General features: G+C 36.7%; 1 protein-coding gene across 1 annotated transcript in view; it reads right to left on the bottom strand.

The window, feature by feature from the left end:
- Window positions 1-18,293, bottom strand: part of ro60 (Ro60, Y RNA binding protein) — a 73,861-nt gene that overhangs the window by 23,386 nt on the left and 32,182 nt on the right. Inside the window, exons 3-6 of the mRNA XM_063063847.1 lie at window positions 14,015-14,235; window positions 13,081-13,227; window positions 7,052-7,189; window positions 6,845-6,964 (exon numbers count right to left, since the gene is read on the bottom strand). Of these exons, the coding sequence (XP_062919917.1) occupies window positions 6,845-6,964; window positions 7,052-7,189; window positions 13,081-13,227; window positions 14,015-14,235 (626 nt within the window). The remainder of the gene's footprint in view (window positions 1-6,844; window positions 6,965-7,051; window positions 7,190-13,080; window positions 13,228-14,014; window positions 14,236-18,293) is intronic.

Here is an 18,293-nt window from a genome sequence, read left to right as displayed (position 1 = left end):
GAGGGGCAGGAAAATGGGCAGAAGACAAGAGAATTCGCGGCACAGATGCTGAAAGCAGCTCTAAACCTGGAAGAAGCTCTGGTGATAGACTGAGCACACAGAACACTTCGGAAGCGCCCGGGGGACGACAAGCCACTGCGACACCTGATCATGAGGATCCGTTATTGCCATGTATTTGAAGATATAATGCGGAAGGCGATAGGTACCAAGAATCTACAATATCAAGGACAAAGGATTCAGATCTTCAGAGACCTTCCATCCACAGTGGCTAAACGACATGCAGCTTTCACACCTGTCAGGAGGTTGCTGCGGGATAGACCCAGAGTCAAGTTTGGCCTCCTCTATTCCGCGAAGCTACGAGTGACAATTAATGGAACCAAGGCGGTGTTTACAGATCCAGAAGAAGCTAATAACCGAATGTCATTTGGGAAATGCTGAGAAGTGACTGTGCACAGTGAGAAGAAACCCCTTACAGAATCAAGATCCCCCAAGTAAAACTCGCGGTAGGAAATTGTGAACATTTCGAACATTAATGAGGCCTTGCCTCTAATCCCTGTAGAAAACAAGACTCTTTGAGTTGTATTTTGATTGCACTATGTTGGATTAAGGCCCTGTGAGTGCACAGATAGTAATAAGAGTTGGTCTAAACTGGTGTTGTATGAGGAGTATGTTGTTAATGGTGCTAGACTTTCTGGTGCTAGAGTAAATATAGCTTTGAGAATCACATTTACTTTAACATCTCGATAATCTCTGTTTGCTAGTTTTTCTCATTTTTTTTTCATTCTGATGCCAGATTTGGCTTTGTGACCATCTGTATAACTGGGGAGCTACTAAATTGGTTCAGAGAAGTGCTAGAGATCAGTAAGTTATTCCTAGCGTTTTGACTAGGTGTATTTGTGTATGGTGATATGGATTTTTTTGTTGGTTATTTCAAGCTTTCAAGGGTGATGGGGGTTGTGGGGGGAGAAAGGGACAGAGGTAAGGGAGTGCTGTTTAGCATCCATTCATTCCTAATGATCGATAGATTTACAAGGTCCAGAACAGATCAAAAACATTATCATACAGATGTTAAATACTGAGATGGTAGGAGGTCAGGGGACAAGAAGTCGCATTACTTTTTATTCCTGGAATGTAAATAGGATTAATAAACTGGTGAAAAGGGGTGAAGTGCTGCCTCACCTAAAATCGCTACAGGCCGATGTGATCTTCTTGCAGGAAACACGTTTGAAGAATGAAGCTCACTGTAAAATTAGGGGCAAGTGGATAGGCCAAATATATTCCACAAAGTTTCCAATGAAATCTAGGGGTGTGGCAATAATCATTCGCAGAAACGTTCCATTTTGTCACCTAACAACAATAGCGGACAAGGATGGGAGATATGTTATAGTTACTGGGGAAATACAATCTATGCCAGTTACCTTACTGAATATCTACAGACCAAACTGGGATGACCCGGAATTTTTTAGGAAAGTTCTAGGATTGATACCAGAGGTCTCCAGCACTAACCTGATTACTGGAGGGGATTTTACTTTTGTTCTGGATGCATATTTAGACAGATCTTCCAATCAGGGGGAATTACCATCAAAGGCAAGTAACCTGCTAAAAACATATATAGACAATATGAATCTGTGTGAGATATGGAGACTATTCAACCCAACAGGGAGAGTATTCATTCCACTCTAGAGTTCATAATATATATACTAGGGTTGACTATTTCCTCCTTGATGGCAAAATACTGCCACAAGTCGATAATGTAAGATATCATAATATTGTCATCTCAGACCACAGCCCTGTTACTTTTTCACTGGAGCTGGGTGAATCGACGCAAATACATAGAAATTGGAGGTTTAATCCTCAGCTACTTACAAACCCAAAAGTTTGTGAGTATTTAGAATCGCAAATTTTATTGTTTTTTTGAGACAAATGATAATAGTGAAACACCCCCAGGACTACTATGGGAAACATTTAAGGCTTATGTTAGAGGATGTATACTTTCTTTTCAGTCTTCCCTAAAGAAACGTAGTAGAGCAGAACAAATAGAAGTAGAAGAACAAATACGTAAACTAGACATGGAGAATACGTGACAACCATCCGCAGAAAAATACAACAGAATTTCAGCATTAAAATACAAACTGAACTAAGTACTCTCAGAAAGGGTGTGCAGAGCCTTTATGTTTACAAAACAGAATTTCTTTGAATTTGGTGACAAACCGCACAAATTGCTGGCAAGACAGCTATGCAAATTGGAAAGTGATCGGGCCATTCATAAAATTAAATCAGACTCGGGCGCTCTGTTGATGTCACACAAAGACATTAATCAAAGATTCCATAAGTATTATGAAAAATTATATGCATCTCAATCTGATGTACCGACGGGGAGCGTGCACACATTTCTGGACACTTGTAGGCTACCTTCACTCAATCTGACACAGTGTCAGGCTTTGGAAGCAGAGATTACAATTAATGAAATAGTAAGAATAATAAGATCCCTGAAAAATGGCAAAAGTCCAGGTTCAGATGGAATAGGTAATGAGTTTTATAAGAAGTTTAGTGACTTATTAGCACCTTATATGGTACAGTCGTTTGAAACTGGCAGGCTACCCCAAACCCTGAACCAGGCCATTATCAAGCTTATTCCGAAGAAGGACAAAGACCCAGAGGAGGTAGGATCTTATAGGCCGATTTCACTGCTAAGTTCAGATCAGAAAATTTTGGCTAAAACGCTGGCAAGGAGACTCAGTCAGCAGATAAATAAATTGGTACATTCAGATCAAACAGGGTTTATCCCTAAAAGGAATTCTTTCCATAACATCAGGCACCTTCTTAATATAATGCATTCCCCAAGACATCCTAAGGAAGACCTTAAGTTAAAATGCTGAGAAAGCATTCGACCAAGTAGAATGGCAATACCTCCACGAGGTTTTGAAAAAATTTGGAATGGGAGACAAAGTTATAACTTGGATTAGGCAGTAACCCTAGTACAGTAACCCTAGTGCTAAAATACTAACTAATCAGACCCTCTCAGAACCATTCAGTTTGCACAGGGGCACAAGACAGGGCTGTGCATTAAGTCCCTTATTGTTTGCCTTGGCCCTGGAACCACTGGTGGAGACTATACCTTCTCACCCCGAAATTTATGGGTACAATACAGAATATACTATTAACAAAATTTCCCTTTATGTGGACGATGATATGTTGTTTGTAACGAAACCATGTATTACTATTCCAGTTTTGCTGGAAATAGTCAATTTAATTGGCACTTCCTCAGGGTATCGATTAATTGGGGGAAAAGTGAATTATTTCTGGTCCGAGTACAAGAACAGGAGGGGCTTAAATAATTTCTATCCAAAATAACCCTTGAGAAGTTTACTTACGTTGGAATTGCAATAACCAAAAAGTATAGTTCTCCACTTGAAGCAAATTTTATCCCTCTCATTGAAAAGATTAAAAAGAAAATAGAACTGTGGAAGACACTCCCAATTTCTTTAGTGGGTAGAGTAAATGCAGTCAAGATGATCTTTCTTCCCCAACGGCTCTATCTATTTCAGAACCTGCCCCTCTATCTTACCAAAACATTTATTAAAGGATTAGATTTGATAATTCTACCTTTTATGTGGAATTATAAACCCCATCAAATTAAGAAAGAACACCTCTGCAAGAATAAGACTAGTGGGGGGCTGGCACTACCCAACTTTACTTTTTATTACTGGGCTGCTAATGTTAGCCATATAGCATACTGGATAGATGAGACAGTTGTACTTCCTGGATGGTTGGAGATGGAGCGTGAGGATTATTAATCTTTTTGTTGATTTAAAAGGAACATAAATACAATCAAGAGGAGAATTATCTCAAATATATATATATCAATAACAATACAAACCAAGATTACACATTGTCAAAATCATACATATTGTTAAGCTAGTATAAAATATATAATTAAAAAAATGAAAACAGCAATTCTCCTCTCATCAGTCCATGAAGAGGAAAGAAAAAAGATAGAGTTTTAAATGGAGAGAAAAAAAAACTCATTACACTATATTAAAAATAAACAAAAAAAAAGAGACTGCGCAGTCCATTTTGAGGATACGACCAAAAAAAAGAAAGGAAGACTTTCTGATCAAATCTAAAACTTCGAAAAAAAAGATTGGAAGAGTAGTAAATCAAATTAAATGAAAATATTGGATAAAAGGCCGCCAGATTTGCTCAAATTTAAAGGATGTATCAAATATCCGACTTTTTATTTTCTCTAAACTTACACAGGACATAATGGAGAAGAGCCAAAAAAAGGGAGCGTGAGGATTGCCTACCATATTCCATAGGGGCAATCATTATGTCCCCTATTCGGTTAAATAAAGCCTGTTATAGAGACAATCCCATTATCCATAGCGCCATACAGATGTGGAGACAAATGGGGAAGCATTTGAAACTCAGAACATTATCTTTTCTTGTACCTATATTAGAGAACCCTTCTTTTATCCCCTCATGTATAGATGGGGCCTTTGATGCATGGCAAGAATTAGGGATATGCAGCATTGGAGACTTATACATACAAGGGATATTTGCATCATTTCGGCAGCTCCAGGACAAATTCAGATTGCAAGAGAGTCATTTTTTCAGGTACCTCCAGCTAAGATCACATCTTTCTGGTTTTGAGACGGCAGAACCTGATAAATTAGATAATCATTTAAGATCATGTTTAGGGATAGAACACATCATCGCCTATCTGTATGATGCCACACAAAACAAGTGTCATACAACAATGGATAATATTAAAAAAGAGTAGGAAAAGGAGTTGGGTACAGAGTTAGAGTAGGTTATATGGAATGAGGCTTTAGAGTATATTAACTCCTGTTCCATCAATGCCAGGCATTGTTCAATACAATTTAAAATCCTACATAGACTACATTACTCAAAAGTAAGGATTCATAGAACGTTCCCAGAGGTGTCCCCAATGTGTGAGAAATGCAAGTCCTCGAAGGCAAATTTGTTACATAGTTATGCTTTATGTCCCAGGACACAAGAGTATTAGAAGCAAATCTTTGAGTTCCTATCGAAGGTACTGAAGGTTCAGATTAATACCAGATCCCATTTTAATAATTTTTGGAACTTATGCGAGGTCAAATAAATTCCAGGCTACCCAGCAACAACTCCTGACCTATGGCATACTTAATGGAAAGAAACTCATACTGATGTTCTGGAAAAAGGAGGAAACTCCATCACTCAGACAATGGCTGGCTGCATTAGTGGATACTCTGCATCTAGAGAGGATAAGATACGTTATCAAGGACACACTCAAGGAATTTGAAAAAATCTGGCAACCATTACTGTTGTACTTAGAAGAGACTGACAGCTGAACTAAGGGGCGGGGGGGGGGTGGTAGGACCTAAACAGCACATACAGGAGAGGTGAGGGGAGGGTAGGGCTGGGAAGGGGAAAGGAGACGGGGTGGTAGGGTTTCCTTTGCTTTTTACTTGTTTACTATACATACATTCATTTGACTTTCATTATGTTGTTATAAGAAAGAAAAGAAAAAAGGATTGTACTTTAGGACATTGCCGGTTGTGATTAAACTGATGTTGCTTCACAATAAAAACATTTGAAAACGAGCTCCCTGGGCCGGCTGGTGGCGCAACGACATCGGCGCCGGACCTGGGAGCGGAAGTTCCCGGGTTCAAAACCAGTCGAGTCTGCTCCCGAGTACGCTTCCCATCCGTGCCAGGTTGAGTGTCAAGATCACAACTCAACCTTGTAAAATAAAGGGAAAATACTGCGAAAATGTCTGTGTGAGGAGTGGTGTATCACACACTCTCTCTCTCTCGCGCCTTGTAAAAAAGCCATGAAAAAGACATCATCATGGACGTACGCACAGATAGACACACGCAGACTCACACGCATGCAGGCACACGCAAAAAAAAAGAAAACAAATTCCCTGTTATACCTGAACATTAATTTTCAGCAATTTGTGTTAATAGGTGTCAACAGGTAAGAACACAGACACTTTCAATCTCACACCATTTAAAAAATATCTTTCTGTCTTCTTATCACATTAGCTTCAATTCAAAGGGTTTAATTCTGAGGACATAATACACAAATTCAACCTGTTTTCTCTGAAACTTGGATGATTTAAGGAGTGATTCGATTGATAGGAAAACAATAATGTGGACTGAAAGTAATTCCATTGGAAGCGAATATAATTTAAAAATTAGAATTGGGCTTTCAAGAATAGAGGATTGAAACTCTTCTGTTGCTGCTGGCCAGGACAAATCAGCAGCTAGCACCATTGCTTTGTCATTGATTGCAAAGACCAGTCAATGCTTCAGCCCAATCCCTCTCTCAAATTTGGAAGACAGATATCAGGAGGACAGTACTACACATTTCCTGGAAGCAGATACTGCTTAAGATTTGTGGACCACCACTTCTCACGCGTGCCTAATCTCTTCAGTTTCTCCTGATTTATGGGCTGGGACAAATGTTTCCCAAGATGAGCTAAGGAAACGTCAAGAGAAAGCAATGACTGAGCAGCACCATGTAGCTGGCTAAATGACAGAAATTTAAGAGAATGGATCTGCCTATGTCAAGGCCACTATTTCTATTTTCCTCAAACCATATTAAAAATAAAGAAAATGGAAGTAGGATTATCTCTTCCAAAACAGACTGTAAATTATAAAGTTAGGAATTATGTAGGAATTCTCACTGCTATGTATTTTGAACAATACTTTAAACTTTATTCCAATGCGGGAGAAAATAAGAGTTACTGTAAAAGTTTATAGTGAAAAAACTCCATAAACATGAACAAAAATTTATAAATCACAAAAACAAGATTTCGTCTGTGAAACACTCTTACCATTGACATAACTGCTGCAACACTGTAGGCACAAAGAGCTCTGCATCCTAGAACCTGGCTACGCATTGAAGAGCTTACATCCAAAGCCAATACAAAGTGCTTCCCTGTTGGCTCTATATTCTGTAAAAACCAACAAAATAATTCAATAATTACTATTTCACAAAATATGATTGTCTTGAGAGTTGGGATATGACAATTTATTATTACCTTAAAAGATTTATAAAATGCCTGATTTAGTGCCACCAAAATATCTGAATTGGGGATCCACTTTAATTTTCCCCGGTTTCCTTTTCCTGTTTTGTATGTTTCAAGAGCCACCAAAATGTGAAATGGATGAATTTGAGCCTGGAAGTCAAAGGACAATAGATTATTGACAAGAATATGTCCTTGAAAGAGTTCAGAACTACACTGTGCAGTTTTTCTCTGTCCAACATTTTTCTCAAATCTCTTGTAATTTTTTCTGGATTGAATACCACTCATATTCAGGTATGGTTTTCGAGTTGTACCGTACCCAATATTTCACTCCAGGGATCAGTGTTCATAGTGTATATACACTTCAACAATCAGGATCAATGGAATATTTGACTGTAGACTACCACAAATGAACTATGATATGACTCTGGTCTAATTTTCATGCAGTATAATATTCTCATCCCCTGGCTACATTAGCTAATGTGTCAATAGAAAATGAGGTTCTGTTTCTTCACCATACTTTGGACACATTGTTGGAATAGTGTAGAAGGCTGAAGACACATGCCAGTGTGGAAATAGATGGAGAATTACAATCATTGATGCTTAGAGCCCCAGAACTGACCAGTTCTGATGCAGATCATTGAGTCAGAGTAATATAGCATGGAAACAGTACCTTCAGCCCAACTAGTCCATGCTGACAACAACATCCTTCCTGATAGTCCCAGTTGGCCACGTTCAGCACGTAGCTCTCCAAGCCCCTCCCCTCGATGTAACTATCCTCTTAAATGTTGCAATTGTACCCATATCAACCACTTCCTTTGACAGCTCGTTGTGCATACTTAATACCCTCTGTGTAAAGAAGTTAACTCACAGTTCTCTTTTAAATTGCTCCCCTTTTATTTCAGAACCCTCTAGTTTTGGTCTCCCCAGTGAGTCTTACTTCAGTGGTTGGTAAGTTGATGGAGAAGATCCTGAGAGGCAGGATTCATGAACATTTAGAGGCATAATATGATTAGGAATAGTCAGCATGGCTTTGTCAAAGGCAGGTCATGCCTTACGAGTCTGATTGAACTTTTTTCAGGATGTGACTAAACACATTGATGAAGATAGAGCAGTAGATGTAGTGTATATGGAGTTCAGCAAGACATTTGATAAGGTACCCCATGCAAGGCTTATTGAGAAAGTAAGGAGGCATGGGATCCAAGGGGAACTTGTTCTGTTGATCCAGAATTGGCTTGCCCACAGAAGGCAAAGAGTGGTTGTAGACAAGTCATAGTCTGCATGGAGGTTGGTGACTAGTGATGTGCCTCAGGGATCTGTTCTGGGACCCCTTCTCTTTGTGATTTTTATTAGTGACCTGGATGAGGAAGTGAAGGGATGGGTTAGTAAATTTGCTGATGACACAAAGGTTGGGGCTGTTGTGGATAGTGTGGAGGGCTGTCAGAGGTTACAGCAGGACATTGATGGGATGCAAAACTGGACTGAGAAGTGGCAGATGGAGTTCAACCCAGATAAGTGTGAGGTGGTTCATTTCGGTAGGTCAAATATGATAACAGAATATAGTATTAAAGGTAAGACACTTGGCAGTGTGGAGATTCAGAGAGGGATCTTGGGGTCCAAGTCTATAGGACACTCAAAGCTGTTGCACAATTTGACTGTCTGGTTAAGAAGCATACGGTGCATTGGCCTTCATTAACCATGGGATCGAGTTCAAGAGCCAAGAGGTAATGTTACAGCTATATAGTACCCTGCTCAGACCCCACTTAGAGTACTGTGCTCAGTCCTGGTCATCTCACTACAGGAAGGATGTGGAAACTATAGAAAGGGTGCACAGCAGATTTACAAGGATGTTGCCTGGATTAGGGAGCATGCTTTATGAGAATAGGTTGAGTGAACTTGGCCTTTTCTCCTTGGAGTGACAGAGAGTGAGAGGTGACCTGATAGAGGTGTATAAGATGATGAGAGGCATTGATTGTGTGGATAGTCAGAGGCTTTTTCCCCAGGGCTGAAATTGCTAACACGAGAGGGCACAGTTTTAAGGGGCATGGAAGTAGGTACGGGGGGATGTCAAGGGTGTTTTTTATACAAAGAGTGGTGAGTGTGTGGAATGGGCTGCCAGTGACAGTGGTGGAGCCGGATACAATAGGGTCTTTTAAAGGACTCCTGGATAGGTACACGGAGCTTAGAAAAATAGGGGGCGGTAACCCTAGGTAATTTCTAAATTAAGCACATTTCGGCACTGCATTGTGGGCCGAAAGGCCTGTATTGTGCTGTAGGTTTTCTATGTTTCCCCAACTCATCCATGACCATCTACCTCATCCATACCCCTCATGATTTTAAAAGCTTCTGTTGAGGTTACCTTGCATTCTCCTATGCTCCAAGGGATAAAGATCGAGTGTGGACAATCTTGCCTTATAACCAGGGCCTCGCAGGTCTCAGATTTCATCTATGCACATTAAAATAGCTTTTCTCTTTCCACAAATGATACCTGATCTGCTGAGTATTTTGAGGGTCATCTTATTTCATATTGGTAGCAATTGCTTATTCTGCACTCAGAAGTCGTTGTTGTTTTCTCCCCCTCCCTCTAAATGATTTCTCTATCATCTCTTACTTACACTTTTCCATTCAGATCCCTTTTTTAAGTGGCATTGAAAGCAACTATGTTATCAAGAGAATCTTGTTCTTGTTCTTCAGACCATCAAACCCCATTCTTCCCCCATTCTTTTCCCCTCTCTGCAACATAAAATACACTCATTCTCTCACTTTTCAAGTTCTTATAAACAATCATTGATCTGAAGCATTAATTCTGTATCTCTCTCTCCATATATATGAATAGTCTTTCATTGATTCTGTTATGGTTATGATTTATTGAGTATGCCCAAAAGAAAATTAATCTCAGGGTTGTACATAATGACCTATATGTGCTTTGATAATAAATTTACTTTTAACTTTACTCTTCCTGACCCACTTACTATACCCAATGTTTTCATACTTTATTTAAATTTTTAAGGAACATTGATAGTAAGGAACATTGAATATTAAATGATCACCTTGCTGGCTTTGTGGATGAAACAATTACCTAACATGGTATGGAGTTATAGAGATCAGATTAAATATATCCATGTTTGATATAGATTTGGGTAATATTCTGACAGCTACTTATATGGCTGCAGGCTTGTGGATGCCAAGCAAATGTGAGGTTAATCTCTTTCTTTATTAATCTTTTTATTGATTTAAAAGGAACATAAATACAAGAGGAGAATTATCTCAAATATATATATCAATAACAATACAATTAGAGATTGAAATAGATTATCAAAATCATACATAGTATAAGTATTATAAGTTAGTATATAATATATAATAAAAAAGAAAACAGCAATTGTCCTCTTATCAGTTCATGAAGAGGAAAGAAAAAAAACTTCGAATTTTAAATTAAGGAAAAAAGACCCCCACTACACTATACAAAAAAAGGGGGACTGGGCAGTCCATTCTGAGGATACAACCAAAAAAAAGACTTTCTGATCAAATCTAAAACTTTGAAAAAAATAAATTGGAAGAGTAATAAATCAAATTAAATGAAAATATTGAATAAAAGGTCGCCAGATTTGCTTAAATTTAACGGATGTATCAGATGTCCGACTTCTTATTTTCTCTAAACTTAAACAGGACCTAATGGAGGAAAGCCAATAAAAGGCAGTAGGTGGATTACAATCCTTCCACTTCAGTAAAATGGCTCTCCTAGCCAATAAAGTTGAAAAGGCTATCATATGTTGAGCAGAAACAGGAATATTTCCTGGTTTCGATGGGGTAATCCCAAATATTGCTGTAAGTAAATTAGGTTGTAGGTCCAGATCCAAGACTTATGATAATGTTTTAAAATCATCTCTCCAAAAATTGTCTAGCTTTATATAACACCAAAATATACGAGTTAAAATGGTCACCTCACTATTACATCTGTCACAATAGGATTGATGTTGGCAAAAATACGTGCTAGTTTATCCTTTGACATATGGGCTCAATGCACTACCTTGAAATGTATCAAGGAATGACGGGCACAAATAGATGAGTTATGAACCAAATGAAGAATTTTACTCCATTGATTATCTGAAAATGACTCTTGAACTTCCAATTCCCAAGCATGTTTAATCTTATCGTTAGATATCACTCGTAAATTCAATATCCGTTGATAAATTATAGCTATCAACCCTTTTTGAAGTGGTTTAAGCTGAAGTAGAGCATCTGTCAGATTAGGTGGATAAGCAGAAAGGTAATTTGGCAACAAACCACGTAAAAAATTCCTAATTTGTAAATATCTAAAGAAATGTACATTAGGTAAACCATATTTATCCACTAACTGAGAAAAAGACATTAAACAATCCCGTAAAAACAAATCTGAAAAGGTTGTTATTCCCTTGGTTTTCCAACTTAAAAGGGTCTTATCCAAAATTGATGGTTTAAAAAAATAATTAAAATGGATATTACTAGAAAGAACAAAATTATTTAACTCAAAAAATCGACAAAACTGAAACCAGTGAGATTAATCTCAGTTGTGTTGCTTATTGTGGCCATGTCAATTTGCAGACATTCACTCTGTATGTTCAGGTATAAGGATCTTCCAGACAAAGCTAACAAGAGAGATGACAGGGCAAACAAAATGTATTCTAAGTGGAGTCACTGCCCTCAGGGAGGGATTGTGGGAAGAGGGGGAAAATACTCAAAAAGCATTTTAAAAAATAACAATAGTATACAAAGAAATATAGTACCAATTTCCCTTGAAGAAAAATAATATGTTATTTAAAATTTAATTTTCCTCATGGCTGCAGCAGGGGGAAGTATTAAAATTATATTAAGTTTCCCCAGGTTAAAGAATGTAAATGAAATGAACGAATAAATTCATAACAGTTTTTGCTCTTGATTCCAGCTTGAGATCTTTGCTGATATTATATTAATAAGATCAAGTTTATGTGCATTTATCCCATAGCTGACTCCTTTGATTAGTTCCTTATTGAATCAATGAAAAATAACCTTTTGCTGGAAGATTTCAGCATTGACTGCACGAGTAACAGAACCTCAAAAAGTATTCAATACCTTCAACAGAAACAGGCAAAAAGCACTTTTGCTAAAATATTAACTCAATTCTAATTGAGCACTGAAATACAAGTACTTGTATTCAAGATCAAGGTTGACTAAGAACAAAAACAGATTCCTACTGTAGCAACATCCAAATCTGCTGGCAAATGCCAATTTTAGTCAATGTCACAAAAAAATGATATAGCATATGAAAATCTCATATACATTATGAATATTTGAAAGCATATTGACGAAGTATTGTTGTGATGTACCAAGAAAGCGTTTCTTTAGCATTGTTGCTCAGAGATATATTCCCAATGGCCAGAAGTAATATCCTCACTTCAAAAGGCAAAAGTTCATGAAAAAAAATCAAATGTATAGTTAAAAAACTACATTTAAGCTGCAAAGTCTAAAATTAAATGGTTGTTTTATTAAAAACATGTTAATAAACCACTTAATGTTGTAACCAGATGTCAAATTATATTTTTTTCCAAGACATGCCTAAAACATTGACGGGATCAGAAGAATAACATGGCAAGCAACTCATCTACATACAAATAGGATCCACAAAAACAATGAGATGATGACCAAATGATCTGTTTCAGTTCTGATGATCTGATGATATGCTGAAATAAAAACCTTGGTTACAATTTTGAATATCACATAAACCAACTAGTTTAACAATGCCAACCCAAAAAACATTTTTCAATTGTTCTTTCGAATACATGTATATAACAGGAATGCAATGTAATGTGATACTCATGTACATCCCACAAAATAAGAATATTGCATGTACTGGGAATATCAACTGTAAAATACAAAAATGCATGCATTTCTATACACCAAAATGGCTTAATCAGAGGAAAATATCACAGAGTAACTTGCTTTAATTAGAAATTCTTTTTTTCAGATCTGATTGGAGACAGATTGAATTGGTTAGATCAGCAAGATTTTGAAAAATAGAACCATACCTTCTTTAACACAGTCTCATCCTTTAACCTTTCACACAATATGGTAACTTCTTCACTTCCGGGCTTAAGAATGGAATCTGTAGTCATCTTCCCCAAATTTTTAAGAATTGCAATAATAGGCATATCCTTCAGTAATGCCTTCCACACCTGAGATATTAAAGCAAAATATTGTTCTGCTACAAACAAAGATATCCAAATTGATTTGAATACAACAGATACTGCAATTACATCTATATTTAAACACCTTACATTACATCTTCAACTTAAATATACAATATTCAGTGGTACCATTCCAGCTATGGGAAATGGAGAGTCAAAGAGGAGAGAAAATGTGAATGAATTTGCTCAGTAATTTTTAGTCATTACACTTTGTTCTAAATTCGTTCAAAACAAATCATAAAAACACAGAAGGCTGTACAGATTTTATCTGGATAACAGTTTGCAACCAAGTTGGCAAATTCAGCTTTGACACTGGTGCTGAAAGCAATTTGTGATATTATATTTATCATAATACACAAAATAGAATTTTATCTACATAACCTTATGGAGTATTGAAAGAAACGACTTACAGAATTCATATATTTGTAAACTTTAAAAGGCATGTAAATTTAAGTACAAATAATTACAAGTAAATTAATTCATAATTGACTGATAGTCGAACTCTGCATTTAACTATTGGCCAGCATCATCATTTCTGCTGCTGCTCAAGTATCATAATGAATTAAGAGAAGGCCAATGAAAATGCATCTCTGAACTATAAGCAAATCACTCAATGGAAAGAGAATACAACTTGGAAAGGAAATAGTTCCTTACTTGATTCACATATACTCTACAACTACCATTAAAGATGTTACACAAATATCAGCTACATTAAAAAAAACTAAATTTGGGCTTTATTTTCAATCCCCAAAGAAAAAAGCATTTACTTACTCACCTCCCGTGACTTCAGGTGATTAGTTAGTAGGTGCTCTCTGACCAATCTGTACTCCTCAATAAGATGAGCAACCTCCTGTTCATCTTGGGTCATCTTTACCCTTTCTAAAGCTTCAAAGTACTTCAACAATCGCTGAATTCCATCTGAGTTTTCCTTATCCTTATATGCTTCTTGAACTTCTTTCCAACCCTTCATAATATACTTTGTGACCAGAGTGAGATCTATAAAACATAACAAGTTGATTTAAAATGCCATTCTCCAGCTTCACTTGGAACATTTTTATATGTTTTCAATTTAATATGCAATAACTCTATATCCACTATAACTCATTGTAAATCAAAGCTGCTCTATATTCAAGTTAAAACTTCACTAAAAAAAATTAACTCAATTTAGCCTCGTGTTTTTAATTTGCTTACATTTTGTTGAAATATCCATTTTTACTTTCACTTTGTTCATTGCATTTCAACTACATCTTTAAAGTGGCTAACATTGCAATTGAATTGTACATTTAAATAGGGTACACACCCGTTATTTTTTGAAACATGGACATAACCTCAATAACCAAGGACAGAAGACAGATTATCGAGGATAGTCGGGTCAACTACATAACTCCTCAGTCATGATCTACTCTTTGATTCCATCCTATCCAATTATCCAATCCAAACTATCCAATTCAAACTCACTGCTGCCTCAAAGTAACAGTAATCAAAAAGGCGAATTACCAAATGGAAAATAACAAGGCTTTGGAAGCAGATGACATAACCTCTGAAGAGGGACGATTTAAGAGCAGGCGCTTCAATGTACTGAGCACAGCTAAAACTCTCTCCACAAAATTCTCCAAATCAACTAGCAAGATAAGCAAACCAATATCAGCATTGAGGCACTAATGGAATCCCTGGTTATGATCAATCAAAATGGAGAGCGAGCATTTGAGATCTTCTGTAAACTACAAGTCCCTTTGTCTCGGGCACTGAGCAGTACTACACAATTAGTAGAACCTCCCATTTCCCTAATTACCCATTCTCCCACCTCATTATGCATCCATTACCCCACTGAGATCTTCACCTCAGACCCCAAAGAAAAGTGGAAGGAGGATCCCAGAGAAATGCCTTGGGGAGTCTCCATTTGGCAGCGTATGGAGTAAGACGTTCTTTGTCTTAGCTCCATCTTTCACAACTTACTTTCCACTGCTAGATCCATTTCAAGTTTGAAGATTTATTATATCTGCTGAAGGATTTACAATTTAATTACGATGGCTGGAACCGATTAAGGAGTGGCAAAACTCTTCCTGAACCTCAACAAACAGAGAAATCAGAGGAAGTTTCTACTTCAGAAAGAATGCTCTGAAGGTTGGTCCGGTGGATACCAAAATGGATAAATTGACAAAAGCTAATGAACTGCTTGAAAAAACTATCCTCGCTGTTCATGAATCTTTGAAGAATTTGGAAGATCGATATCAGACGCTTGAGCAGAGTACTCACAGAATTGAAAGGGAATTCGAATTAATGAATCAAACTATTAAGGAGCAGGATTTGAAGATGTCCTTTATGGAAAAGAAAATTAATAAGACTACTTCGGAATTACTAAGAATTAAGAAGAAAACGATTGATTTGGGAAGCAGAAATCGCAGGATGAATCTACGTATACCGGGTTTGCCTGAAAATACAGAAACTGGTGAGTCATTAAAGTTTTTTTCAAACATGTTATATTCACTTTTTAGTGACATTCTCGAAGCCTGTCTGATATTGGACAAAGCCCACCGAATTCGGTGTCCTAAACCATCAGCCAAAACCAAACCACGCCCTGTAATTCTGTGTTTGCATTATTTTACAACCAAAGAAGCTATTCTTCGGAATGCAAGAAAAAGGGATAAGCTAATTTATAATGAAGCTAAGATTCGTACAGTTGAAGATTTTTCCCCAGAGATTTATGCTGAAAGAATTAAATATCGCGAAGTGACGGTGGAACTTTTTAAAATTAACTGTTGCCCGTCGCTGCATTATCCGGCTCGTCTGATGATTACTCCACCCAATGCTCGTCTAGAACGGACTGACTATCCAGAAGATGGTTGGAAATTTATAAAAGAGTTTAAGTCCACTTCGTAAGCAATTTGAAAAGTTGATCCTTAGCTGGGAGTGGTTTGCAACGCCGTTGATTAAAGTCCGCTCTTCGTTTTATCAATGCCCAGACACAGACTTCGCTAATTCACTTAGATCTGTTGTTGTTTGCTTTAACAGTTAATGTAGCTTTGAATTTAATACATATATATTTACTTAATTTTTCTTTGATTTGTAAGTCTTTAATATTAGTTGTAGTATATTAGTTGATTGGATTTATCCTTTTTTTTGAATACATGGCTGCGTATATTAAATGCATTTAAGATGGCCGTCGTTAATTCGGTCTTAACTACTGTCAGACATAATATGAAAATATTTGGAATCTGTTTACTTCTTTATGCATTCTTTGTTATGTCTTTTTGGTGGTGGTAACCTTTTACTTTGTAAATGGAGCTGCCAGCTGGAGACCAGGGGTTAAAGGTTATTAGATTAGCATGCCGCTCGCCTATTGGACAGTTTCTGGGCTTTTGGGGGAGATGGATGAGTCTATTAGGTAAGTTACTTTTCAACTGGGCAGTCCTGAGAGGTTTTTCTTTGTCAATCACTTTGCTCCTCTTTCTGATCGAGTCATGCTTTGCCCTTTCTTCTGATTTAGGCTGCGCCTGCGCATTAGATTACTTTATAAAATTTTAAAATTAAACTTTAAATATTGATCTTAATAAAATTAATATAATATCTTGGAATTTAAATGGTATGAACCAACCTATCAAGTGCAGAAAGATCTTTAGGAAATTAAAAACACTTCATGCAGATATTATTTTTGCGCAGGAGACTCATATCGGTAGGCAGGATGAAAATTGTTTTCAAATTTTGGAAGGGACCCTTATTTCATTCCTTATCAGTAAATAAAATAAGAGGGGTATCTATTTTTATTAATTCTAAAATCCCCTTTGTTCATTTTAATACTGTTACTGATTTAATTGGAAGATATTTAATTGTTACTGGTTTGTTATGTGGTCAAAAGATGGCTTTGGTGTGTGTATATGCACCTAATATAGATAGCCCTGAATTTTTTTAAGAAGCTATTTTCCAGATTGCCAAATTTAAATGAATATAAGTTGATTATGGGCGGTGACTTTAACTGCTGTCTCAATCCGTCAATTGACAGATCGTCCAGCAATCCATCGCTTCCTAATAAAGCTGCAACTTGTATTAATTCGTTTTTTATTAGAATACAGTTTGGTCGACATTTGGAGATTTAAATATCTTAAAGAAAAAGATTTTTCTTTTCTTTCATATGTATACCATAAATATTCAAGAATTGATTATTTTTTGTTGGATACGCGATTGGTGCCCTCTGTTATTGAATGTGCGTATGATGTGATTGCGTTGTCAGATCATGCATCTATGAAACTATCTTTGGAGCTCTCTGATAATATTCAGCTACTTCAGTGGAGACTTAATGTTTCATTGTTACAAGATTCAACTTTTGTAAATTTTATTAAAGAGCAAAGTTCTCGACCTTTTGAATTAAATACAACTGAGGGAATGTCAAATTTGGTTATTTGGGATGTGATGAAATCTTCTCTTAGAGGACAGATAATTTCATATTTGGTAGGTTCAAGAAGGAAAACTAAGGTGGAACTTTTACTGATCACTAATAGGATTAAAGAAATAGATAAACTTTATTCAGCAATGCCTAGTGAAGATTTCTCGAAGGAAAGGCTGGAACTCCAAGCACAGCATGATTTGCTTTCGACTTTTCCCATTGAACAGCGACTTCTTAAATCCAAAAACCAATTTTATATACATGAAGACAAGTCAGGCAAATTATTAGCTGGTCAGTTAAAGGCAAATTATTAGCTGGTCAGTTAAAAGCAAATATGGCTAGAAGACAGATCCTGAAAATACGAAGACCTGATAGAACTGCAACGGTAGATCCTTATGAAATTAATAAGATATTTATGGATTTTTACTCTAATCTTTATGAGTCTGAATTTTCAGATAATATTAGCTTTATGACTAGCTTTTTGCAAAAATTGAATATACCTAAAATCTCTATTCAAGATATGAATACAGTAGATACACTTATTAAAGAAGAGGAAATAGCAAGGGCTATATTCTCTCTCCAATCAGCTAAGGCTCCGGGACCGGATGGATATACAGTGGAATTTTATAAGACTTTTACTGATATACTTATACCTCATTTATGCTAAATTTTC

This window comes from Mobula hypostoma, chromosome 12, assembly GCF_963921235.1.
Source record: "Mobula hypostoma chromosome 12, sMobHyp1.1, whole genome shotgun sequence".
Taxonomy (NCBI): domain Eukaryota; kingdom Metazoa; phylum Chordata; class Chondrichthyes; order Myliobatiformes; family Myliobatidae; genus Mobula; species Mobula hypostoma.
Note: the sequence above shows the minus strand (reverse complement) of the source record. Positions and strands in the feature narration are given on the sequence as shown.